At 43.0% G+C, this 27993-nt stretch overlaps 1 protein-coding gene across 1 annotated transcript in view; it reads left to right on the forward strand.

The window, feature by feature from the left end:
* SH3TC2 (SH3 domain and tetratricopeptide repeats 2) overlaps positions 1-17209 on the forward strand; it is a 61737-nt gene extending 44528 nt beyond the window's left edge. The window contains exons 13-17 of the mRNA XM_011985392.1: positions 5223-5373; positions 7557-7679; positions 9252-9402; positions 11499-11695; positions 13666-17209. Of these exons, the coding sequence (XP_011840782.1) occupies positions 5223-5373; positions 7557-7679; positions 9252-9402; positions 11499-11695; positions 13666-13857 (814 nt within the window). The 3' untranslated portion in view covers positions 13858-17209. The remainder of the gene's footprint in view (positions 1-5222; positions 5374-7556; positions 7680-9251; positions 9403-11498; positions 11696-13665) is intronic.
* Positions 17210-27993: the final 10784 nt, after the last annotated feature.

Here is a 27993-nt window from a genome sequence, read left to right on the forward strand (position 1 = left end):
TGTACAGTGAACATCCATAGTGAAAATGATGGCCATAATAGCCTTCAGTGTGCATGCATTGTTTACTAAGCCATATGTAACTCTCAGGACCACCTTGTGAAGTAGACAGAATTGTGGAAATTGAGAACTAAAGAAGCCAAACAACTTGCATGAGGCTTCCCAGCAGGGATTGATATCCAAACAGTGTGAATCTAGAGCAGGGTTAGCAAGCTTTTTAAATAAAGAATCATATAGCGTTTTAGGCCTTGTGGGCCATATGATCTCTGCCACAAGTACTCCACTCTGCAGTTGTAGTATGAAAATAGATAATACATAAATGAATAAATGTGGCTGTGTTCCAATAAAACTTTATTTACAAAAGCAGATTGAAAGCTGTATTCGGCTCATGGACCATAGTTTAACAACTCCTGATCTAAAATGCATAGTCTTAAGCACTCTATGTATTCTGTCCACCCAGCCAATAATTTTTGCCTTAGACAAAAGAAATAGGTATGGAAGGCTATAGAGTGCAACCTTGTAGAATTGTATGGAGGGACCTCGTTTTTCATCAGTCTGTCCCCTGCCTGACACAGAGGGTCCAGACAATTTCACCACTTGGTTTCATTGGTACTAGCTCAGATCCTTGACTTCTCAATTTTACGATCTCATGTTGCCTTTTTACTGATTTTAATTTCTCTTGTTTGAAAGATTTTCTCTAGGGTTTAGAAGTGGGTTATGGTGTGTGTGTGTTGGGGAGGGGGGTGGTTGCTGGTGGGGCACAGGCAGATATTGAAGACTTTGTCCCAGCCTTCAGGTTTTTACTCTGGGACACTTTTCTCTCCCTTTGTGTAATATCTGCAGGATCATGCCTTCTCTGCCTTCCAGGGGACAACTACAGAATTTAGCTTGATAAAGGCTTGCAATCTCTCAATGGGAGGGATCTGAGGGAGTCTTGTCTTCTGTCTTGAGGTGACACAACACAGACTGGCCATAGAACTGAGCCAGATGGGGGTCCGTGAGAACTCCGTGGCTCTATGAAATCTATTAAATCAATTCAACAAATATTTACTGAGCATTTACTATCGCCTAGGCACTGTGCTAAAAACTGAACAAGGGTGATAATAGTTCCTGAGCTCACAATAACAGAATGGTACAGAAAATAAACGTATAAATAGCCACTAAAGGTATCATATAAATTGTGGTAAGTGCCACAAAGGATGTGCATATTATTATTTTTAGAAAGAAGGGATGCCTTGTGTATAATAGGTCCTCTCAAAATAATGATTAATTCTGTGCATGTGAATACAACAGTAGCCTAGCAGCCATTGCTCCTGGCTTCTCTTCTTATATTTATGCTTCTTATTTTTCTGGAACTGAAAAAAGTGCTATGTTTTAAAAAATATAATTAATATGTTAATCCCTAACACAGAAGCAATTCTTTCCTCATTTTTGTTGTAAATAAGGAAAGAATTGCTTTTCCTGAAATGTCCTCATCTGATCACAAGGCTATAATGTACACTACCACCCCAGTTTCACACATGAGGAGACTTTGTTCAAGGTTTAAAATAGCTTATGTCTTTTAAAACATCAGGATTTTTAAAGTGGTAAATGAAACAAAAGTCTTCCCAAGTGCTGATATCTGAGCCAGGAATTAGGCACTGCTTGAGGGTGTAAATGTAAGGGTCTGGGTCAGACTCTGAGAGTTAGATCCTGTTTTAAACAGGGTTTATTACTTGGTCCAAGATAGTCACCCTTACCAAGTCTTTTTTTTTTTTTTTTCTATTAGTAAAATGAATATAATAATAGTACTGATCTCTTGGGGCTGTTGTGATGATTACATGAGATTTTGCATGTAAAGTACCTAGTACACACTAAGTGCTCAATAGATGTCCGGTAATAATACTGCATTGTTACTATTAGAAGACAAAGCAGTTGAGACATCAAAATAAGGCTTTGGAAACGTGCAGGAAAACTTAGATACGTTTCAAAAGACAGATCAAAACAACAACATCCTACTGGATTTCTTTATTTGCAAAATTGACTAAGAATTCTAATGGCTTGGGGTTTCTGTGGGGATTCAATGAGAAAATGCCTACTGAAAGTATATATCCAATGCCTCACACAGAGTCAGTCCTCAGTTTTTGGCCATCTTTATCATAAAAATAGGACAAGATCAATTAGCAGAGGTTGGGCTTTGGACAGAGATCAGACAGACTCATTCAGGCAGGGCAGGGATCCGGGAAGCCCCAGCAGGGGGTGGTAAGAGGAAGTCTGGAAATGCAGGTGTATTGGGGTCACTTGGCCATGGGCTCGTGGCTGATGTTCAGGCAGGGAAGAAGAAACAAAGACTTAGCCCCAGAGACTGAACTTGAGGACAGGAAAAATGAGAGAAAGAGATGAGTCAAGACTGGAAAGGAGAGGAGATAACATGCTGGAACACAGGCACAGGAGACCCAGAAGTACACAAGGCTGACGCAGTGCTGGCCCACCAGCAGTGCTCCTTGCTTCTTTGGCTTTGGAAGCCAAACCAAACCTAGAGTCTGCGAGTGGTGGCTGGAGGAATTGGCATGCTGGGCCATCTGGTGCTCAACTGGTAGGTGACACTGCTTGGCCACTGGCAGATGTAAAGTAATGGGGGTGAGTGGTGATAGGAGGGAACCAAGGAAGCTGGACTACTGCCCAGTTTTAGACCACGAAAGCACTTGTTTCTTACTGGAGATCATAGATCATGGGCAAGTCTTGGTGAGACGCAGTGCCTTTGGAAAATCTTCCATTTGCAAGGAGTCTCAATGGTGCTGTGTAAGCCACCAGGTCTCCGTAAGTCTCGCCTTCCCCTGATGGGGTGTTTCTTGGAAAGAAATAGAGATCTCCTCTCTTCCACAGTCATAATGAACTCAGAGGGAGAAAGTACAAGAAGCAAATGCTGGCTCTGTTAGTTGGCCTGTCTGTAATAACCTAAATCTTGTTCCCTGAAGGTCTGGAGAAAACAACTGTAGTAGCCCAAGGGCATCCCAGGACAGTAAATGGTAATATAAAAAAACAGAGCAGGAAATAGGATGAGGATGAGATTTATGGGTCTTATCCTCATCAACTGCTCCAGTGAGAGTGAGGAGAGCTGTGGAGGTCAGGCCTGCTGAATCTGAACCCGGCTTGAGTTTGCAGGGTACAAAGTGGGGAGAGAAGGGCAGGGCTTCCTATAGTGAAAGATGCCTGTGGTTACTGTAGCTGAGCCGAGGAGGTTGGTGATCACTGCAGCATGGTATGGAGTTTTTGAGCTCATTGCATTCTCAGAGGAAGTTTCACATTTTAAAACCTGTGGAAGGGTGGCCAGGGCCCATCTGGGATGTCAATAAATCTCATGTTAAGAGCAGGGCAGAAGAGAAAGCTTGAGTTTTTTCTTTCTGTTTCTTACAAAGGCCAAGTGCCTGGCACTCTCTCCAGAAGGCCAACAGCTGCCTCATTGCCAATAAGGATCTGGGCCTTAGGAGTTGAGAGCAATGCTTGTTTCCCTCATGGTGCACAAAGGGGCCTGGCGGCTGAGAGGTCTGTGATCAAGTGGTAACCACGTTTGTTGAGGACTTTCTACTTAAGTGTCCACAGATGTGGTTGATGATCATCAGTGTTTCTGGGAAGAGTTGCGTGGTTTGCTGCAGTGGTTCTCAAACTTCGCTATGCAGGAGTGTAACCTGGGTGTGTCTCAGGAATTCAGGTTCCTGGATTGCAACTGTAATGAATCTTTTTTAGTCAGTCTGAGGTAGTTCTGGGGTGGGGGTTCTGTGCTTTAAATAAGGTCCCTAGGAAATGCTGATGCAGGTGGGCCACAAATCATGTTTTAGGAAATATGAGTGTTATGGGACGAGTCCTAGGCTGCTACTCAGAAGGGAGTTCTGGCCTTGGATCTTCCCCTAATGTGCTGTGCAAACATATGTAAGTTATTTCCCATTTCTGGGCTTGTTTCCTCTATAAAATAAGAATATTGGACTAGATTGGCAAGTCTCAAGCCAAACTGCACGACAGAATTACATGGAGAACTTAGACACAGTGCTTGTGCCTGAGCCATACTCTGAGAGCCCGGTGCTCAGGCTATCACGACGTTGCAACACACTGGGAAAGAGTGTGGCAGTGTACAAGTTTAAAATGCTTCCAGGTGACTCTAGTTGTTTCTGGGACTGAGAACTACTATCTGGATGATGCACAGTGTTCTTTCCTTGTTTTTGAATACTGAATCGTCTATGAGAAAATATATTACCTATGTCTCATTTCTTCATTGGTCCCTCCATTGTCGTGGAGGGAGAGTTTTCTACAAAATACAATTTTCCAAATAATTAAAGGGCACCCGTTAAGCAGCAACCTGTTAAAACTTTCACCCTGCTTTGATTTTCTTTATAAACAAAACATCAAAATCTTTCTGATGACTTAAAGTTACCACTGTTGTCACTCATTCATGCATTCACTCAATAGGTATGCGTTTGGTGTCTACTTTGTGTTAGTAACTGTAATAGGTCATTCTCATACTGCTAATAAAGACATACTTGAGACTGGGTAATCTATAAAGGAAAGGATGTTTAATGGACTCACAGTTCCATATGGCTGGGGAGGCCTCACAATCATGACTGAAGGCAAAGGCAGAGCAAAGGCACATCTTAAATGGCAAAAGAACTGCCTTCTATACAACCTTCAGATCTCGTGAGACTCACTATCATGAGAACAGCAGCATGCGGGTAATGGCCCCATGATTCAATTACCTCCCACTGGGTGCCTCCCACAACACGTGGGGATTATGGGAGCTACAATTCAAGGTGAGATTTGGGTGGGGACAGAGACAAACCATTGCAATAACATAACACCAAAAAAGGTTATAGAGCAGTCAAAGGGTTGATGGACCATGCATCAGTAATAATAATAATTATAAGTGATCTTTAAACATTCATCAGGGGCCAAGGACGTAATAGGCACTGTTCTAAGCACTCTAGTTTTATCTCATTTAATCCTCACAACAATCTGCTCAGGTGGGCACAATTACAGGCCTGTTTTACAGGTAAGCAAACCAAAGCAGGAAGGATCCTGTACGTTCTCAAAGTCACACAGCTGATTGGGGTAGAGCTGGGATTCAGTCAGGCCCACCTCCCTGTGTGATGTGGGACGTGGCTGTTCCTGCTCAGAGCTTCTGTTTCATTCTGTGCTGAGTGGACCCTGAGGGCCCTTTGAGCTCTAGCACCTCACAAGTTCATGTCTGTCCCCAGGTCTCTCAGGAGGTCACTCACATGCATCAAGGAGAGCCTGCGTATCTTCATTGACCTGGGGGAGAGAGACAAGGCTGCCGAGGCCTGGCTTGGGGCGGGGCGACTCCACTACCTCATGCAGGAAGACGAGCTGGTGGAGCTGTACCTGCAGGTAGGCCTCCTGCAGAGCTCTCTGGGAGTTGTTGACTTGGGTCATATGGGGAGGCAGCTGTACCCTCCAAATTGACCAGCTGGAACCAGAGAGGAATGATGTTCACCTAAGCCCGTGGAGAGGGGGTCAACACTGGGCTGCTCCCTGAACATGTGGTGGAAACCAGGGTGGTCCGGCAAGCTGAGTACAGGTAGCAAAGGGCCAGTCGCTGAGACCCATATATACATGTGCACCCTGGGAGAATGTGAGGGGAGACTGACATATCACCTGTAACGTCATTTGTCCCATTAAGTATACCCGTCTTTCCAAAGCTCAACATACACCTTGACTTTAGGGTTTTGCTGCAGTTTGAGGCAAGGTTGGTGTGTATGTGGGGTATTAACAATATTATTCTCTTATTTTTTTTTTGGTTTGCATACTTTTAATATCAGAGATGTGGTACAGTGTAGTGGTTAAAAGCCTAGGCTTTGAAGAGAGAAAAGCCTAGAGTCAAATCCCAGGGCCATTACATATGGACTGACTGCGTGACTTTGGGCTTGCCATATGACATCTCTGGGATTCAGTTTCTTTATGGGGGAACTGAACGCTGTCTTTTAACATAAGGATTAGTAAAACAAAAATTTATATATCGCACTTGCGTAGTAGTAAATGCATAGTAAGCATTTATTAAGTGCTCAGAACTTAGTAAATGTTTAATACATGATATTTTAGTGTTTTATTACTATCTGTACAATATTGTACTGTGATGATATGTAAGATGTTTAATTCTACAAAAATGTACCAATTTATGTTTCTTTCCCATGTTTTGTTTTCTCTCTTTTTACTTCTCCTTATACTAGCACATAAACTTGCACAAATTCACTTCTACTGAGACTTAATAATGGCTGCATAACACTGATTGCATGCTTCCTATGTACGGGAGACTTTGCTAAACACCTCACTTGCATGATGTAGTTTAACCCTCATTATAAATGCAATAGGAGTTTCCATTATAATTTCCATTTTACAGATGAAGCTCAGAGAGGCTGAGTAATTTGCCCAAGGTGATACAGCTGGTAAGTGGTGGAGCTGAGAACTGCACACAGTGTGACGTAGAGCCTTCACTCTCAGCCTTTATGCCATCTGCCTTGCGATTTAAGGGCTGAAAGCATTTCCGGAGAGCAGACAATTCACTCTTCTCCTTTCATGTTGTGGGATACTGAAGCCCAGAGGGCACTGTTCCGATTGTGCATTGTTTTGGTGGTCCTGACTCCAGGATTCCATCTCACTGGCCCCCTCTCTGTAGCTGCCCATGCAATAACACAGCAACTGCAGCGTCTTGCCCCAGCGATGAAATGTTCACTGGCCAGAACTGGTCCCAGGCCTCACCCAATCCCAGGCTGCCACCTAATTGATGTTGTGCAGGGTCATTTCCATGGAAGTGAATCATTCTGGACCTGAAGCTATTTGAGATCCTGTAACTGCTGCAGATGCAGCAGTATATTCTTTACTCTTCAACTTCCTTAGCACATTTGGTGTAGATGCAATCCAAAATAGCTTGCTAGAGATAAAGAAGCTCTGGAGGCTAGGGTATTGGGATGGAAGACACCAACATTTGTTTGCCAGTGACTATTGGCGTGAAACTGGGGAGGTTCTATTTTCTTTCTGAGCCACACTATCTCCATCTGGAAAGTGTAAGGTGTTGAACTGGATCATTATTTTTCCATTTCAGTTATTTACATATTAAATTCATGGTTTTGCTATACACATGTACCATCTATACCATTGTTTACTTCTTCTTCTTTGACTCAACATCAAATCAATGTAGCTTTTTTTTACACTTAGCCTTATTCTACACAATACTATCTAAAGTTGCAGGTTGGATGCACTATTAGTTTTTTTTTTTTTTCTAAAACACATCAAAATAAATACTTAACTAGTAAAACAAAATGTTTTTCTATATACCATTAAAAATAATCTAGCACCACCAAAAGCAATCTCTCATACCAGGATGAGGAAATGCCAGACTGGAGAATCTCTAAAGTCCTCTTACCAGCCTTATGAGTGTGAAGACCAATTTAGGATTTGGGGGACTTTAGCAGAGGATTAATTGATTTAGGTGGTCTGCATCTTAGCTCTGCCAGTCCTGTGGAGGTCTGGAAGCCCTCCTCTCTGCCTTTAACAGCTGTCTCTGTCCCCACTAGGCAGCCATCCAGACAGCCCTGAAGTCAGAGGAGCCTTTACTGGCTCTCAAACTTTATGAAGAAGCAGGTGATGTGTTCTTCAATGGGACCCGCCACAGGCATCATGCAGTAGAGTACTACAGAGTAAGTCCAAGCTGTGCAGTTTGCTGGGACAAGTCCTGGCACAGGCATGGGCAGGGTCAGGCTGGACTTCGACCTGGGTCCCTCTTCTCCTCTCTTGCTTGTATTTCATTTTTCTCTTTCTTGTCCAGTGCCCACCTACTCACCCTCTCTTCAATCTAGCGGGAGCTCAGGGAAGGTTCTGATAAACTTAGTCATTCTCAGGCTTGATAAGTTATCCTTCTTGGGATAATACATCAAAATAATTGAGTCCAGGAGTTCAAGACCATCTCGAACTCTTGGGTGCATGGTACTTTACAGTTTGCAGCACACTTTCGAGTTTACCAGTGTTTCGCACTTACTACTGGGAGTGCGGTGGGAGATTATTTAAAGGGTTATGTAGATGAGTGCTTTTGTTTGATCATATTTTTAATAAGCATGTATTAAAATATATTTTTTAGGCCGGGCGCAGTGGCTCACGCCTGTAATCCCAGCACTTTGGGAGGCCGAGGTGGGCGGATCACCTGAGGTCAGGAGTTCGAGACCAGCCTGACCAACATAGTGAAACCCTGTCTCTACTAAAAATACAAAAATTAGCTGGGCATGGTGGCACCTGCCTGTAATCCCAGCTACTTGAGAGGCTGAGGCAGGAGAATCACTTGAACCTGGGAGGCGGAGGTTGCAGTGAGCTGAGATAGCACCATTGCACTCCAGCCTGGGCAACAAGGGCGAAACTCCATCTCAAAAAAAAAAAATATATCTTTTTAAATGAAAAACATAATGTGAGCTCATTAAACCTATGATTTCAGATAGTATTGCAACGCATGAGGCAAGAAAAAGAGTTGATGTTAAGAATAACACAAATTAAATGAATGTCCAGATATTAAGCGGATATGTCAAAGATTGTGATTGTTTTTCATCACTGACTGAAGTTTAGGAATTCTCATTATCTAATTTGATCCTAAAATTTTATTCATTCAGATATTCATTTATTTATTTGTTCAGTTGTTTATTCAGTCATCAAACGTTAGCAAACACCCAGTCTGTGCCAGGCACTGAGCTGGGTGGAGAAGAACAGGGAACGCATCTCTGACTATTGGGGGGCTTATTTTCATATGCATTTTGTAGATGAGAAAACTAAGGTTCAGAAAGATGAAGGGATTTGCCTGAAATTCTATCATAATAAAAACATAGAAATGACCACTTTTTGAGATATTCCCACACTGTGTGTACTCATGTGTACTTCATAGATAGCGCCATGGATGCTATCCACAGGGATGCACAGCTGAGAGCACACAGCTGAGAAGGGAACGACTTTCCACGTGACCTTGGGAAAAGCCACTTCCCTTTTCTGCTCCAGGTTTCCCCAATTTTAGGAGGCCCAATGCCCTCTACTTCTTTAAGATCTGGGCAAAACATCATGAGCAAGGTCCAGGAGAGAGTTGAGTAAAGGCACACAAGGAAACATGGCTGACCCCCGTTTGTTTTAGTCCACTGCCATCCCCCAACCCCTGCCTGTAGAAGATAAGCCTCCTAGCTATGGTATGCACTGATGATTCCTAGCTAGACTAAGGTTCCTTGGGCCTCTGTTCTTAGGCTGGAGCTGTTCCTTTAGCAAGGAGGTTGAAGGCGGTGAGAACTGAGCTCCGGATTTTCAACAAGCTGACAGAGCTGCAGATCAGCCTCGAAGGCTATGAGAAGGCTTTGGAATTTGCCACCCTGGCCGCCAGGCTCAGCACAGTCACAGGTTGGTGGTCTTCACTGTCGGGTGTGTTGAATGGGAGAGGTGACTGGTCAAGGATAGACAGCAAAGCAATAACAGCACAGGCTTTGGAGTCAGACTGTGTGGGTTCAAATCCCAGGGCCAACTGTCAGGGATACCTTAGTTAAGCAAGCTGCCTAACTTCTGTAAGCCTCAAGCTTGTCATCACCAAATCAGGATTAAAAATAGTGCCCGCCTCATGGTCGTTGTTATGAAGACCAGTGATTATCCATGTAACGGCCACAGCACAATGCTGGGTACATGGTAAGTCCTTGGTAAGTGTTGCCTGTGCCACACTAATTATTATATTACAGTTGCTGCTGTTCCCCAAGTGTAAAGTAAATGGTATTTTATTCTCTGTGTAGGCTATGTTCCCATTGCAAAAGGACTGCGCCCTAAATTTTAAATTAGTTAATTTTTAGTCAAAAGTGCATTTTTCCATGAAGCTAAAATGTAAATGAAGGTCAGGTTCCCGTTACCCTAAGTCAGAACATAGCTGAATATCTTGTGTTTATGTCAAAAGCTAGTGGAAAACAATAAAAGTTATCAGAGGCCGGGTGCGGTGGCTCACGCCTGTAATCTCAGCACTTTGGGAGGCCGAGGTGGGCAGATCATGAGGTCAGCAGATGGAGACCATCCTGGCTAACATGGTGAAACCTCGTCTCTACTAAAAATACAAACAATTAGCCGAGCGTGGTGGCGCACGCCTGTAGTCCCAGCTACTCCGGAGGCTGAAGCAGGAGAATGGCGTGAATCTGGGAGGTGGAGCTTGCAGTGAGCCAAGATTGCGCCTCTGCATGCCAGTCTGGGCAACAGAGCAAGACTCTGTCTCAAAAAAAAAAAAAAAAAAAAAAAAAAATCATCAGAACAGATAAATGGCAGAATAAAAAGATTAAAAAACCCCTCATCTTGAATGTTGGTGTTTGAAGAAAAGCAGGTTTGATTAGAGAAGCCTTGATTAGATGTAAGGGTAAATGGAATATTCTGTGATGATTCCAGGAGGGACTTCTGGGCATTTTCAAGGGCATCGGATGTGGATGATACTGGACTTTATTGTGTCTAATTGCACTCTTGAGAGCTCCTTCTGTCTTTTCCCTACCTTTTTCCTTATTGCATAAGGTCTCATCTGAGTGACTGTGTGCTAATCTCAGGAAAGGCCTTGGAGGCCCCAGGCAGCTCCTCTGAGCACTTTTTATCTCTCACTGGTCGGGAGCTGAAGGGAGGCTGCATGCATCCTTTCTATAGGTACTTCCCCCGTGGTTGACTTTTCCATATCAGAGAATTTTCTCTCTCTAAGATTTTCTCTTTTAATTTTGGCTTTTGGCTCTTTGAAGCTTTAAAGTGATGTTTTTAGATGGTATCCAACAGTCACCTTGCAAATATTCCAAAGACATGATTGTAAGCCTTTGTTTCCTGTAAAAGTTCGTTCTGTATTAAAACAAATCCACCAAACAACAAGTAATAGACCCATTAGAAACCAACATTCTAAAGCACGGTTTAAGGGTGAACAGGTGTTTACAGCTTATCTGAGACTGACAATGGGTAACGGGGCCAAGCAGAGACTGCTGCATGGGGGTACCCAAGAGAGCTCTCTGAAGAGAGAGACTTGTGTGTGAGGAAGACATTTATTACACACAGCTATTCATTGCAATTCTTAGCTACGCCATCAAGCTAGACTTGTCACCATGTCCCAGTAAAAGGGTTTAAGAAGAATTCCTTCCCAGAATCCTGCATTACAGTAGCATCTGCAATAAGGAGACAATTTTCTTCTGGGAATCACCCCAGGAAACCTTGACCAGCACCCATCCTCTACTAAGTCACTCTCATAGAGCCCTGCATTTTCTTTTGTAGCATTTATGACACGTGTAATGTTACATTTGTTTGTGGGATTATTTAAGGAATGTCTGTCATGTGAGACAATAAGCTTTATGAGTACAGGCACCTCTTCTGTCTTATTCCCTATGCCCCAGCACAGTCCCTGACATCTAGTAGACCTTCAAAAAGTTTTATGGAATGAATGAGTGAACAAATGCTGCAAAGTGTTGGCTGCAGGGTATCTCTCTCAGTCTTCCAATTCTTAGGAGATCGGAGGCAGGAGCTGGTGGCCTTTCACCGCCTGGCTACAGTGTACTACTCCCTGCACATGTATGAGATGGCTGAGGACTGCTACCTGAAGACCCTGTCCCTCTGTCCACCCTGGCTGCAGAGTCCCAAGGAGGCCCTGTACTATGCCAAGGTGTATTATCGCCTGGGCCGACTCACCTTCTGCCAGCTGAAGGTAAGAGCCAGACTTCCAAGATTTCCTGAGAGCCACTACCCAACCATTCTCCTTCCTGACGCAAAGACAATGAGGAGCCTTTGGGGTGGAGCTGAGAAAACCAGAGTGCCAAGATGAGGAGTCTTGTTTCATTGGGTGAGGAGTGGCTCTACAGGGGACATGGAGGCTCTTTCCAGTTAGCCCAGCTGAAGACCTCAAAGGTGCTCCCATCTTCGCTGAGGAATAGACCATGGTTCCTCTTTCTCCTTGCCTTGTCACCATGTCTGTGGCTGCTTTATCTGTCAGATACTCTAGGCACATTGCCTGTGAGTCTCTCAAGGGCCTATGGAAATATACAAGACGCCAAAACAACTCTAAGGTCTAAAATGAAGATTAAAATGAATACTTAAGAGCATGTCCATAAAATGTTACAGACCAGCTAGTCAACTGCAACTCATTTCTTATAAAGTAATATAAAAGAACATTTTATGAGAAATGTGGGTGCATATTAACATGTTTGAGATAATGAGGTATGGGGCCTTTAAACTAAGTATACTTAGATCTTAAGAGGGCTTTAGCCCTGCTTCTCTTGCTTGCTGAATCTAGAACTTCTTTTTTTGCTTGCTTTATTTTTTTGAGACAGGGTCTTGCTGTGTAGCCCAGGCTGGAGTAGCATGGCTCAGTCTTGGCTCACTACAGCCTCTGCATCTGGGGCTCAAGCAATCCTTCTACTTCAGCCTCCTTAGAAGCTGGGACCACAGGTGCATGCAACCACACCTGGCTAATTTTTGTATTTTTTGTAGAGATGGGGTTTCGTCATGTTGCCTAGGCCGGTCTCAAACTACTGGACTCAAGCAATCCGCCAGCCTCGGCCTCCCAAAATGGTGGGATTACAGTTGTAGTAGGCCATCATGCCCATCCCAGAACTTCTTATATTTTTGGTGTCTTCTAGAGTTGTGTTGGTTGCAAGTCTCTGTTACAACCCTGACCCTCAAACTATGTCCCTAGATTTGGCTTCCTTTTACCAGAGGTCCCTGTCCCCTGAAGCACGACCCTTAATCTCTTAATATAGTGGTTTCTGAGTCAGTCCTGTGTTTGGCCCCCAGGGAACCCTCAGGGCAGCTCTGCTGTCCGTTTCTTATTTGCCAGGCTTTGCTTCTGGCCTGAATTAATTACTGATTTATGAGGGTTAATGGAAACCAGGCAGCCTTTTGAGTCTCACCCAAAGAAGCATCTGTTTCTCATCTTTACCAAGTAGGGAGGTCCAGGGGCTAGTGAAGGACCCTCAAGATGGTGAAGAGCCATCTTGCCTCTGCCCCACAGCTCCCACGAAGTGGTTCAGGGACAAAGTGTGTGATCTGATCATGTCAACCAAGAACTCTATAGATTGTAAAGGGAAAAACTCAATTCAAACTTCCTTAAGCAAAAAAGGCAACTTACTGGCTCAAAGAATGTGAAAGCTGAGCTACAAATTTAACTGCAGATAGCTCTGGATCCTGTTTCTCAATTGTCATCAGGGATTTCCCCACCTCTCATTGTATTTCTTGACTCTGTATGTTTCTACTTTGCTTCCTTTTTTGGCCTTTTCCCCTTCTAGCTACTGGCAGTTTAAGTCCACCTCTGAACCTGCCACTTCAGAGGGACCTTTTTCCTTATTGAGACACAGTGGAAAGTCCCAGGGAGTGGCAGATATAGGCCAAGTTTGGGTCATGTACACATCCCTGAAGCACCGTGCCCAGGGCAATGATGTTTCATGATTGGCTGAGCCTCAGCAAGGGACCACCTCTGTGCCTGGAGTGCAGGGCACTGTGATTAGCAGTGCTCCAAGGACCACAGTGGAGGGAGAGAGGAGCTCCCCTAAGGACGCAGGAGATGGGGATGGGATGTTGGGCAAAAAAAAAAAAAAGCTAGAGGGGCCAGCACAGCCTCCTAGCCTGTCCTGGAAGTGTTTGCTAATGCTGTCTTGTCTTTGCCCCACATCATGGGGTTAGGATGCCCATGATGCCACTGAGTACTTCCTGCTGGCCCTGGCAGCAGCGGTCCTGCTGGGTGACGACGAGCTTCAGGACACCATTAGGAGCAGGCTGGACAACATCTGCCAGAGCCCCCTGTGGCACAGCAGCCCCTCTGGGTGCTCCTCAGAGAGGGCACGGTGGCTGAGTGGCGGTGGCCTGGCCCTCTGAGAAAAGCTGTCCTGTCTCTGGACATTTGGCATGGCCAGACTCTGACCCCACTGCCCTAGGCTCTTAAATACGCATTGGGAGGGTCCGAGTCATTACCTGGCCCAGCCCCCTCATTTTACAATGAGAAGAATGAAGTCTGGAAGGCTCATTGCAGGTCACAGAAAGATTTGCTGGTGCAGCGATGAGAATTCCTGGTTCCAAGCTTTGCATCTGGAGTCTTTACCAGTTGACTGTTGCCTTCCACACAAACAGCCTCTGAAAAGCACTTTCTCCATACATAATTCTGGAGAAGATGAGGAATCTTGCCCTCCAGGAACCTTCCTTCCTCCCCCAGTGAGGAAATCAGTCACTGCACTGGTGCAAAGCCAAGCCGATTGGAATTTGTGCTCTTCACCAATTTTCTCAGGGAAAGACCCCTTCCGCTTGCCAGCAGAGGAACCTGTAGTTTTTTCCATTTCTTTCTTCAGAACCAAAGTGTGTATCACTCCTCATGCTCACAGAGATGGGCAGGAGAGAATTCACCAGGCTCTTAGCTCAAAAGACACAGCCTCAGAATGGCCAGATGGATAGCACGAAACCCGACTTGGATTCACTATCTTCCTCCTGCCATAAGGCTGTGCTCCCACATAACAAGCTCCAGGGAAGCTTTCTAAGAGCCAAGGCTTGGAAATTGAGTGTTAAGAAAATTATGGCATAAATTACATATAAATAGTATATATGATTAAATATTGTCCAGTTACATTTACACACACATTTTTTCTCATCCACAATGGGGACAGATGAGATGGAGGACTTGAAGGATGGGTGAGAATACCAAGACATGTCATTTTTTTTTTTTTTTTTTTTTGAGACAGTGTCTCCTCTGTTGCCCAGGTTGGAGTTCAGTGGTACAGTCAGGGCTCACTACAACCTCAGACTCTGGGGCTCAAGTGATCCTCCAGTGTCAACCTCCTGAGTAGCTGGAACTACAGGCATGTGCCACCACACCCAACTACAGGGCATCTTGTTGATTTCAGGGTAGCTGCTTTGCAAAGCATCTCTATTAATGACCTATCACTGCATAGCACACTGAGTGGCCTGAAATGCTTATAATCTCATGGTTTCTGCAGGGCAGGAATCCAAGCATGACTTAGCTGAGTCCTCTGGCTTAGGGTGGTTCACAGGCTACAATCAGCCAGGGCTGCAGTTATCTCAACTTTAACTAGAGAAGGATGGGCTTCCCAGCTCACCCACAGAGTTGTTGTTAGGAGTCAGTTTTTTGGCTAGCTGTTGGCCAGAGGCTTCCTGCAGCCACTTGCCACGTGGGCCTCTCTGCGGGGCAGTCACAACATGGCACCATGCTTCACTAGAGGGAGCAAACAAGAGGAGCAAGAACCAGAGTGAGCAGGAGAGAAGGAAGTCACTGTCTTTCCATAACCTAATCACAGAAGTGACATCTCCTTAGTCTTGCCTATTCAATTCATAATAAGTGAGTCACTAGGTCCAGCTCCCACAAGAGGAGGGTGTTTATCAACAGCTTGAATACCAAATGGTGAGGAATCACTGGGGATCATTTCAGAAGTGACCTACCACAGTATCTGAGTTCTTTGATAACGAAATCAGGAATTCTCTAAGATAGCGAACTGAAAATATGGTCCACTAACCAGCAGCATCAGCATCACCTGTGAGATTGAAATGAAAATCTGCAGCCCCACCTATGGTCTCTGAATCAGAATCTCTGGATCCCAGAACCCTGGCTTGTGCAAGCTTTCCTGGTGGTTTTAATGCACCCTGAAATATGGGAAGCACCACTGCAGGGTAAGAACCCTCAGATAGTGTGCATACCTATTACCTGGTAAGGTTGTTGAACATGAACTTCCTGGTTTCTATGTCTAATTCTGATTCAGTATATCTGGGATATATCCCAGGAACATGCATTTTATCAAGCAACTCAAGCAAGCCTGGTGCAGGTGGTTCACCCTTGCTCCTTGTGTGAACCACAAGGAGACCAGACATAATTCCCTGCATCTGATGCCCATCAGTTTAGCTTTTATTATCAGACCATCTGCCCTTAATTTCTAGCTTCTTGGACTGACCAGATGGTTAGTTATATGGCAGGGTGAGATGGGAGTGGTGAGTTGAGCCACGATTGTATCTTCTAGTCATCAAGGTTATCTACGTATTGGCACATATTTTCTCTTAGAGATGTGGTTGGTTGTCGAAAGGCTGTCTACTCTAGAGAGTATTCCCAGGAAGGAGAAGCTTCTAATTGTCTAATTAGTAAAATTATCTAATCCACTACCATGCAGAATAGATGCGGTTTTGCCCCTACCACAAGCTGTAAAAGCCCCAAGCTGGGAGGGATGTTGTGGTTGAGACTATCCAGTCTAATCTCCCATGCATAGTCCTTTCAACAACATTCCTGGGAGACAGTCAGGGGCACACGCATTCCAGAACAGTTACACATCGTATATTTGAAGAAGGCTCACACAGCCCTGGAAACCATGCCATTGGCCATTCCCTATCTGACTCAGGTTACAGATCCCCTCCCTTTTCCCACTGACCACTCACTCTCCTCTGGCCAGATTTGTTTCTGTTTCTCTGAAAGAGCGATTTCCATAACTGCACCAGGCTTTTGACATTGGCTGGTGGGTGAAGAGTACAGAGGGATGTTACTATACTTAATTTGATTCTTCCTCTCCCCAGCAACCACATCTGTCCTTGGCTTCCATTGAGCTATATAATTAATGGAAACTTCTGTGTCTTCTGACTTGAACTTCTATTTGGACAGATCTTTCTCAACTGCTGCAAATATACATATGCATTTGCATATGCATACACATACACACATATGTGAAGAGCATTGTGTCTATTCATGTTACATTTCACTGGAGATTTTAGCTAAAATTCCCCGATTCTGTGCACTTTGATTTACCTGTAAATCTGATGAATTTACCTGTATCCAGGTCAGTTATCAAAATGTTCAGCATGTTTCCAAAGACAAGGGTAAGACTATATTTTTTTAAAAATAAGAAAAACATTGTGTGATATCATTGCAATTACTACATTCTATATGTAAATCTCTTGCTAAAACTCTTTTAAAAAGTGTTTAAAGATTTCATTTTTAAAATGTGAGCCAACTATTCCCTTTGGAAACATGTTGATGCTACCTTTTTTTCATGATCCGCAGAGAGTAAAGTGGTGATTGGATCTGGTCTCTACTTAAACATTGTAAAAAAAAAAAGTGTATCGTAGCCAAAGATGATCTAGTTACCCTCTTTATTCTAATTGTTCCCTCAAAACTTATATGGGCTGTGTGGCTGCTGGCTCCTTACATCTAATTTAAATAAAGAACAAGGAGGGCATTGCAACATTGTGGAAAACCCTGTAACATGTTTTCTCAGCTTTCAGGTATACTAGTTCCCTGTCCAACAGTATTAACACTTTGAAATCCAATATTGCTTTTGTCCTTTTCTTATTTACGTTTCCATTATTTTAAGATGCCTTTATATTGTGCATGTGTATATATATGTATGCGTGTGTGTTCATTTTCTTCCTCTTTGTAAATATAATGCACCTCATTTGGCAGAAGTTTATTTGAGGAAGGGAATATGCAGAAATGGAGGGTGTTAGGATGAGGGATCAGGAAGCCTGTCACTAAAGGGAACCTGGATTTTGGTCTTGATTTTGACATTAGATTGCAGTGCAACCTTGGGCAAGTCACTTAACCTCTGCACATCTCAGATATTTGTCCTCTGATAAAAGAACCTCACCTCTGGGTTTTTCAGCAGTGCTATTTTTATACTGTATGAACAGGATGAGAAATAGTATTGGAGAGATGAAATAATATAATTGTATAGCCCAATTATATTCTCTTCTTTTTACAGGTGAGTAAACTGAGGAACAGAAGGGTAACATTCTCCCAGACACATTGGTAGTTAGTGGCAAAGACAGCGGTAGTTGAGGCAAGGGTCTCATGATTCAAGGACTTAGTTGTACAAATGACAGGATTTCTGCTGTTTTGGGGTGCCTTCACAGTTGTATGTATATATGTACACGTGTGTGTATGTATGCATGCGTTTATCATGATATGCACCAAAGAGCCTTTACAAAACATTTTCTAAATTGATTTACTTCTTTTACTCATATTAACTTATTTTTTTTTTTTTTGAGACGGAGTCTCACTCTCTTGCCCAGGCTGGAGTGCAGTGGCGCACCTCAGCTCACTGCAAGCTCTGCCTCCTGGGTTCACACCATTCTCCTGCCTCAGCCTCCAGAGTAGCTGGGACTACAGGCACCTGCCACCACACCTGGCTAATTTTTTTTGTATTTTTAGTAGAGACGGGGTTTCACCATGTTAGCCGGGATGGTCTCGATCTCCTGACCTCGTGATCCGCCCACCTTGGCCTCCCAAAGTGCTGAGATTACAGGTATGAGCCACCACGCCCGGCCATATTAACTTATTTGTATAAAGGATGACTAGTCTATATAGAAGAAAAACTTGTATTGTTTTCCATAAACAGAATTCTGTAAATAACGGCAAATACAATGAAAATAAAACAACGCATTAACTTCAAGCTAGGTCATGTTGCTCATTGCAAGCACCCAGTCTAGGCCTTATCTGGCATTGTTTGAAAACAGAGAGATTAATAAGTGGCAGAGAGTGTAGATGACAGACTAGCACCAACCACTTTTTCCTTGGGCACTCAGAGAAATGGACTAAGCAGGGAGGAGGACTGAGCTCATTCCGATGAGGGTCAGTGTCATTCAATGCCAGGTTTGGGCACACACTGCGGGGAAGTGGGGATTCAGCTGGGTGACAGGAAAGGGGCAAATGATATATTATGTAATATGATTCAGTATCAGAAGCACTGTGATTGGAGTTAATTACAGGATGTTACGGGTACTGAGGGGAAGGGATTTTACCCAGACAGGGTTACGGGCATCAGGAAGGGCTTTCTGGAGGACGTGACATCCAAACTGAGTTCTGAAAAGGATACCTACTTAATTCTAACTGCAGACCAGCAGGTTGCTATTGACAGACAGTGCATGTGTCAAGCAAAGGTCCAGAGGGTGGACAGGGCGTAATGTTTTCTGAGAACAGCAGTGAGTGCAGTGAGGCTGGAGCAGATTCAGGGAAGCAAAGAGGGTTTGGATTCTACCTGGAGGTTGAAGGGAATGTATAGAAGGGTTATAAGCAGTTGAAAGAAACATGGTCAGATTTGTGCTTTGGAAAGATGATTCTGAAAGCAGCATGAGACTGGATTAGGGCAGCAGTGGAGGTGGCTATTGCAACGAAACACTCCAGCCTTGATTCAGATATCACCAGTTTTCCCCACTAATGTTCTCCTTCTGATCCCACATTGGATTTAGTTACCATATTTCCCTATGCATCTTTGGTCTATCACAGTTTCTGCCTTTCCTTGTTTTTCATGACCTTGACAGTTTTGGTCTCTTTTCCTCTTTTAATTGCTCCCATTGAGAGGTGTGGACAGGGGCAAAGAAGGAAGAAATTCAAGGGAATGGGGCTCTGCACTCACTCGGGTGGCAGCTCAGGTGGGGGCAATGGAATGTGTTTTGGAGTTGGGCATACTTGGGTTAGAATCTGTTTCTTACTAGCTGTGTGTACTGCAAATTAATTAACTTCCCTGAGCCCAGTTCTGTCGGAATTATATCAGACTTATTTATGTCATAGACAAGGAAATGGCTAAAGCAAATTCATCTTTGGGGGCATGTAAGCCTTGACATTGAGAAGTGCAGCCAAACCTAGAGGTGTGGCCGGGCATCCTGATCCTACATTCAGGGACACTTGGGTCTGAAGCTCCTTCTCCTTTTCATCACTGAGTGACCTGAGCAATTTACTTTACCTCTTTAAGCTTCGATTATTCCTCTGCTCAGACTTTTAACTGAGATGAGATGTATGGATGACTTGGTATGAATGCTCAGTTGGTGGTAGCTGTCACAATGAAGCAGAACTGAGTAGATTATTAGTACGCACATCTATTCCTGGCTCCCACACCGTAAGTGGGAGGGTGTGTATGTTAGGGGTGCTCTTTGCTACTGGGCCTTTCACTTGGCGGTCTTCCCTCTTCAGTGGGATGGCATATCTTTCCTGATATGTATCCCCTCTCTCCCAACTCTGTCTGATTATTCCAGAACTCAGGGGACCTGAGGATGGAGGCTGCTGGAAGTGCTGGCTCTGGGAATGTGCACTTCGTTCACCTTCCTCTAAGGGGTGTTTCTCCCCAGAGAAACAGAGACAAGTGGCTGCTTAGGGGGTGAGGATTCTCCCCAGCTGCCATGGTGCAGGATCAAGAATAACATGCGTGGCCAGAACTGCGCAATGGGGCTGCTTGGCTTGGCTTCCCAGCAGAGACTCTGTGAGGCAGGTGAGAGGGAAGGATGCTGTGCTTTCAAAACGATTTTAAAGGTGAGAACCCAGATGCCACTTCTAGTGCTGCCTTTGACTCCTTGTCCAGGGCATCACACTAGCTTGAGGGATGAGGCTCTTTGAGGTGAGCTTCCAGACAGGGTAGGTGAGAGGATGGTTGTCACATGGATAATGAAAAGACAGGCTAATCGATTGCTGTCCTTTTCTGTGAGAAATCCAAGAGTTCCAGTAGGGGGCAGTGATGTCTTCCTAAATAGTATACCATTGGTAAAGAATGTGTTTAATATTAATAGCTCTGAATCAGACGAGGGTAGTGGCTTTCAAATCCTTTTTTGTTGTTAGGTTGTTGTTGTTGTGGCCCACAGTAAGAAATGCAGTTTATGTTATATCCTCATGTGCATATGTTTGTGCATATGCAGCAACATAGAGAAATGCACTGATACATTCTGTTCTGTTCGATTCTATTCATTTTTCTGTTCTATTCATTCTATTCTATTCTATTCATTAGCATTCTATTCTAGTTAAAAACTATCAAATGTATGACTCACCAAATGAATTTCTCATTCATTAACCTGTAGTTTGAAAAGTACTGACCTGGAGGGAGGTCTCTAAAAAAGTGCGGGAGGGCTCTGGCCTTCGTTCTTTTCTATGTATTATTTGATGGATATCTTACTTCTTTTTGAGACCAGAGAATGTGTACATCTCAAAATAAATAATAGTTGAGGTTGAATGTGTGTTATGCATAAAGTCCTATGCAAAACCTTTGTCATGACTCTCATGTAATCAAACAACATTTTGGTGTAGTTACTATTATTTTTATCTCCAGAGGTTTAGAGAATTGATGTGGCTTGACTAAGTCCACAGTTAGTGGTGACCAAGGTGAGATTTGAACTCATGTCTCTCTGATACTGGAGCTAGAAAATGAAACCATTATATTATATTGTGTTTCTGTCAGGTGACACATCTCTGAGAGAAATGCTATCACTAATATGATCATCAATGGGAGCATTAGGTTAAAACTTGTTTCATCAGTCTGAAATACTGGGCTGAAATCAACACAGTGATTCTGGTGTAACTGAATCAATCAAAATTGGTTACTTTAGAACAGGATCAGAGAGAACTGACTTTCCGGGAGGTCTTAAAAAAACAAAACAAAACAAAAAAACAAAAAACTGGTGTTATTGTTGACCACAGTCAGGTAACTTAGCCTAGAAAAAAAGAGAGACTGTATTTCCCAAATGGAAAATAGGAGGAACAGAAAGCTTTGACCTATAGTAGTGATTGGTCAAAACAGATTATAAGATCTGTAAGTTATGTTTTGAAGAAGATTCCAGGTTGGGAGTAAGGTGAATGAGGGAAACTTGCAAGAGACTCCAGAGCCAATAATAGGAGACTATGGACATCTGAGGAAGGGAAGCAAGGGAAGCAGCCAGGTGGAGTTTTGTGGGTCTCACCCATCATAGTACCCATAGCTCCAGTGGTGGTAGCAGAAGAAAGATCATGGACATGAGAGAAGAGCCTACTTTTGACATCATGGAAAAAGCTGTTAGGATCATCCTTCTCCTCCAAATATGTGTTACAAAACAAATAGCCTGGGAAGAGCCCATGTTCATTAGAGATGCTTTATTTCTTATGCATAAATGTTGATAGTAGCACTTTTTTATTCACTCAGTATTCAGAAATGCTTAATTATCTACTTCCCTAACCTTTCATTTTACTGTATTTTTATTTAGGGTCACACATTATGACATTATCTATGAAAAGGATTTTGAAAATAGATACCTCGCTTCTGTGTTTTATTTTAACCTTTCAAATCTAGCGGACCATATTTAAACATGATCTGTATGATTCTCAACTACTTGATCTTCCTTGCCCAGACCAAATATGTGTGAAGGTGACTTTTTGTTGTTATTGAACTTTCTTGCACATAGAGAACTTCTGATGTTTGTTCATCTGGGGATATATCTGACATCTACTTCATAGAGACATTCACAGGAATGCCCCTGAATTCTTTGAATATTGTACCAGAGAGCAAGCAGTGACAATGGCTACATCTGCTTTCCTTCTCAGGGGAGTTGCCACGGGCTAAGCTGAAATAACAGCTGCATGATAATCCTGGTGACCAAAAAGCTACTTATTCATAAAACAAAACAAAACAAAACAAAACAAAACAAAACAAAAAACTTTTGTCTGTTCTAGAACATGTAGCTTTGGGGCTGTAGTGGGTGGAGAGAAAGGATAGCAAACAGAAAGATTACTTGGAGGATTTTCATTTCCAGTTGTTTTAAAGGCCTAAGAGCTTATACAAACTGATATTCTGATCCTCTTCCAAGTCCTGTGGCATTCTTTTCTTTCTTTCAAAGTTGTGTAAAGTCCATCTGTCTGTTTCTCTCTGTCTCTGTCTCTGTCTTTGTCTCTCTCTGTCTCTCTCTCTCTCTCATTTAGGCAGAGTCTCACTCTGCTGCCCAGGCTGGAGTGCAGTGGTGTGGCCATGGTTCACTGCAGCCTCGACCTTCTAGACTCAGGTGCTCAGGTGATCCTCCCACTTCAGCCTCCCGAGTAGCTGGGACTATAGGCATGTACAGCCACGCCCAGCTAATTGTTTTTTGGTAGCTTTTATAGAGATGGGTTTTCACCATGTTGCCCATGCTAGTCTCAAACTCCTGGGCTCAAATCATCCACCCACCTCAGCCTCCCAAAGTGCTGGGGTAACAGGTGTGAGCCATGGCGCCTGGCCATTTTGTCTCTTTTTTCTTTTTCCTCATGTCTTTAGCATCTCCCTTTTGCTTGTGCTCATTTGTCCCTGTACTTTTCCTTCAAAGTGCTTATCATAGTTTAAAAGTATACTTTATGTGAGTAAGTTTTTATTTTTATTTTTAAATAATCCATGTGCACCACCTAGATTGGGAGTTCCATGAAAGCAGGAATCTCATTTGGGCCACTCAGCTCTGTATTTCCAGAGCCCAGCCCAGTGTCTGATGCATGGCAGGCTCTCAATAAAGATTTGTTGAATGGGTGAATAAAAAAATAAAGGAATGAAATGTTGGGCTTGGGTTTTGACCTTTAGGGAGAAAGTTTTAAAACTATAATAGAACTACTTATTGCTCATGAGTGATTGAGAAATCAGGTGATAGGGCGGCTTACGTGTATAGCAGGTATTCAGCAAAAGTTTATTGAGAATAATAAGCATCATTTTTGTTTGTTTAGAATAAGTTGCTATAGATGTGGTAGGTCTTTTCTTAATTTTCAAACAGATAGTAGTTTGGCCAGGGATAATCATGGTCTTTTACTGAAGCTGTCATGGTCATTGTGTAAGTAATTTACCCACAGTATAGGATTTGATCCTCCAAATGATCCCAAAGAAAGTGACCTTATCTCCCCTTTTCAGGTGATGGAATCAAGGTTCAAAGTACTTCAGACGTTTGCAGAGATTCAAAACCAGTTTTGTCTGACCTGAAAAGTCAGTGCTTTACATAATTATGTAATTCTAGTTACACGTTTTCTCTTTCAGAACTTAGGATCTTCAAGATAAATATTTCTCTTTTGAACATTTGAATGTTTCCCTTTGTCTTAAGGAGGAGGGAGATAGAAAATCTAGGGGGCAGGGACCTTGGCTTATATAATCAGTATTGCACCAAATACCACAGGAAATACCTTCAGTGATGAATGTTCTATGGAATAAAGAGCCAGGGGATAAGCAGTACCTTTAAGGTATTTTGAGGCCTGAGTGGTCCAGAGTATTGTTTCAGAATCCCAAGTCTCTTTCCTTGGGGAAATCGTAAGTTCATGGTATTGTGGGATGCAGGATAAAAAGCTCATCCTTACCCTTGAGTATCTGTCAGTCTGTTTGGGGGAGATTGGATGCATATATGCAAAGCACTAGGAGGAAAAGTCTGAGTTTAGCTCCTCTGAGACAAAGGAGGCAGATGGTTATACATCTATTCATCGATCTATTCATCCATCCATCCATCCATCCATCCATCCATCCATCCATCCATCCACCCATCCTTCCATCCATCCATCCATCCATCCATCCATTCATTTATCCGACCAGCCAATTAACCAACCAACCGGCCAACCAACCAACCAACCAACCAACCAACCAAGCATCTAACCACCCAACCACCCACATACCCAACCAACTAATCAACCAACCAACCAACCAACCAATATTCAACACCTCTTATGTGCTAAACTCACAATCCAGTGAGCAAGATAATGACAGTCCCTGACTTCAGAAGTCCTATGGGCTCCAGGGCAAGTCAGAATCCTCTGATAAACTTACCTATTATTCTTACCATCACAGCTTAGATTTGAGCACTTATACCTCAAACACTGTACTAAAGGTTATACTCTTATTATATCATTGACTTCTCTTAATTTCTCCTACCTGCAAGAAGTAATTGTATTGTATAATTATTCACTTAACATGTGAAGAAATGAGTTCAAAGAGGTTAAGAGATTAATTGTTACCCAAAGTCCTGTGGATAGAGAGTGGCAGTGTCAGGACACCAGTCCAAGCCTTATCTATATTGCAAGTATTTCATAAAACCTCAGCTGAAATTTAGATAAATTTTATGGAACTTAAGCTAGAAAGATCTTGTTCACCTGAACATCCTGTCTGGGATGCATGGTGGTACCACTGAACAGCTCCACTGCTTATCAAATGTGTGACCTCAGGCAAGTTGTTAAGGTCTTGGTGCTTCATGTTCATCACTGGCAAATGGAGATGATAATAGTACTTATCTCATGAGACTGTTGTGTGGATCAAATGTGTAAATATATGTAAAGTGCCTGGCCCATGTTATATAAGTTTGGCTATTATTGTTATTGTGCTGACAGACGTTTCAGAAGAGTACTTGTTTGGGTGAAGAAGTTAATGAACACCTCTTTGTTGAACTTGTGGGGTTAAGGCATGCTTAGAGGAATGTAATCTGGGCTAGACGCTTGGCTGTTCAAGTGAACATATGACAGTGATGGTCTCAGTCTGCGTCCCTTGTCAGAGCATCATCTGCGAATGATTGCCTCCATCACTTACCAAGCACAGGCACAGGAAGTTGTGACCTCCCTTTATTGGAGCTGTCATTTTGAACCTATGTTTAGTCTGGCAGATATTTTGACCTCTGTGATTTATTGCTGAGGGTGTTTTGACTCATGCTTATAAGTACAACATTAAAAACACCAATAATAGCTGAATTTTTCTCAAGAAAGTATTTTCCTAATTAATGCTTACTCAATCATTTTTACTCCAAGATAAATGTTCAATACAGAGTGGTTAAACAATTTCTACCTTTCTCTATCTTCTTTTTTATTTTATCAAAATCATTTTATGGAGATTAATTCTTTTGCATTTGAAATTTTACAATGATGGCTTGTAATTTATTGACAATAATTTATTTGGGTCAAATTTTGGCTTCTGCCACTGTGAATTTTCCATTGTAATTTTGTTTCTACTAAGTCAAATTTTCCTGGTTCATATTTGATTGATTTGAATTTTATTGGGATAATTTTATTCCCCTGTGAATGTTTACCCATTAACACATTCTTTATGTAGGTTAGCTGTTGTCAGTTTTATTTTGAACTGATTATTTCAACTAAAACAGTGAGGGACAAATGCCTAATCACATTAAGCATCTATGGAAGCCAGGAGTGAGGCCAGGTAAAGGCACACTAGACCAGATCTGAATGAAACACTGTGGGCTAAGTTTTCATTCACAGAAGATGGGCAGAGTGGCAGATCAGGGGTAACTATCAATGATACAAACTTCAAAGAAATGACGAGATACAGAGGCCCAAGGTTAAAGTCAATGATATATGTGAAGCATGATGATTTTCCAAACCATTCCCAAACCCTATGAGCTGTGCACGTTATACCCAGCAGTTTAATCCTAGAAGACTCTTGGTGCATGTTGCAGGGATGAGTTAGCTCCATGTGATGTAGTCAAAGAGCAGTGGGATTGGGGTCAGGTGATCTGGGGTCTGAACCCAGTTCTGTCACTCCTTGTGTGTAATGGGACAAGTCCATTTCCCACCTGAGGTCTCAGTTTTACCAACTGTCAAAAGATTGCTCTAAAAGTTCATAGACCCCTTCAAAAATCTAAAAACAAAACAAAACAAAACAAAACAAAAAAACACAAAAAAAACCTATGAAATCTCTTCTTGGAATTATGTATGCACACCCATATTTACACATACTTTCAAAGGGCTCATGGACCCTTTAATGCACGCCCAAGGATGATGAGTTAAAAACCTCAGCCTCTTTAATCTGTCAGGACCTGTCCAGGGTTGACATGCTAGGGCTTAGGTAGGTGTTATATATGTATCCTCCAGGTGATGCCTGAGAACTGACACACACACTGTTTATGGATAAAAATGGAGACATCTAGAAAAGTAGGATCTGGAACCCTGTGTATGCATTGTTGGTTTCTTAGTGTTTTCATTAATATTGTGAATGGTTAAGAGCATAAACCTTGGGATTATGCTACCTGGGTAAAAATCCCCACTCTGTGCATGATCTTGGGCAAGGCACTTAACCATTCTGGGCCTCCATTTCTGTACCCGTAATATGGGAGTATTAATGATAACCACATCATATGGCTGTTGGATGAAACAGCTAAATGTTCAATTGTTACCGCTTATTACCTCATGATTGAATTCATGTTCTGATAACTTTGTGTCATACAAAGTGGCAGCTGGTGGGCTTTGGAGACCCTCTAGCTCAGTCTCTGTTATTATACGAAAGGTGAACTAGAAAAGGGAAAGCCTTACCCACGGTCACCCAACACATGTTAGGGTTGCTCTCTGACACTCCCCTTAGACACCAAGAAAGTTGAGCCACCATGACATCATCAACATACCAGCTTCCAGTGCAAAAGGAGCTCACCTCCACGGATAAAGTCCCATGTGATGATCTGCCATATTTGTAGAGTTCTCTGACACCAGCTGTTTCTGTTGTGAGTATAGAGTGATTCAGGGCTGCTTGGACACCAGTGAGTATAATTTCTACAAAAGCAGTTTGTAAGAGCCTGTCATTCTACCTGGAAATTAGTCACACTGATTCTAATTACAAGGCTTTTGTGACCCCAGCTGACTGGCTACCCCTCCCAGAGTAAGCATTTCAACCACCCAGCTGCAATGTCTGGAGACTGCTTGATGTTACCACCACTAAAAGAACTGGAGATCCTGGGGGAAAACCTTCAGACATAACCGCTGTATTATCTGACAGAAAGCAAAAGCTAAGGTGGAAGCCCACTCAAGAAACTTCCAAAGACTCCTGGGTCCTGGGAAATACAGGATGAGCCCATATGGCTAAAGTTAGCTTTGTTGCCAAGGGAACTGTGGATTTTATTGCTGGTGGGATGATATGTGTTGCTACTCCCCACAAAGAAATTGACCCTCTTCTTCAGAGCACAGCAAGGGGTACACATTACTCTACTGAAAGCATCTTCTTTGCCCTGCTGGTTTCAGCTGCAGGAAGTACAGTATTCTTACAGTATATTCACTCTCACACCCAATGTGGTACATGGGTAAAAGCTTTTGTATGGAGAAGAAACAGTCCTCTACATATGTTAATTTCTACCCCATGTGTAGTTATTGGTCTTTTGCTGTGAATGTTCCTGGTGTTTTAAAGGGTGATATTAAAGGTTTTGGGGCTTCTGAGGGATTGGGGTTTTGAAAGTCCCCTGGAAAGTGTCAACAGATGTTCAACAAGTGATCTAATTCTGGGTTTTGGGAAATGAAGTTTGTGGACTTGACTGGGACCTCAA

Source organism: Mandrillus leucophaeus, unplaced genomic scaffold (genome assembly GCF_000951045.1).
Source record: "Mandrillus leucophaeus isolate KB7577 unplaced genomic scaffold, Mleu.le_1.0 Scaffold282, whole genome shotgun sequence".
Lineage (NCBI taxonomy): Eukaryota > Metazoa > Chordata > Mammalia > Primates > Cercopithecidae > Mandrillus > Mandrillus leucophaeus.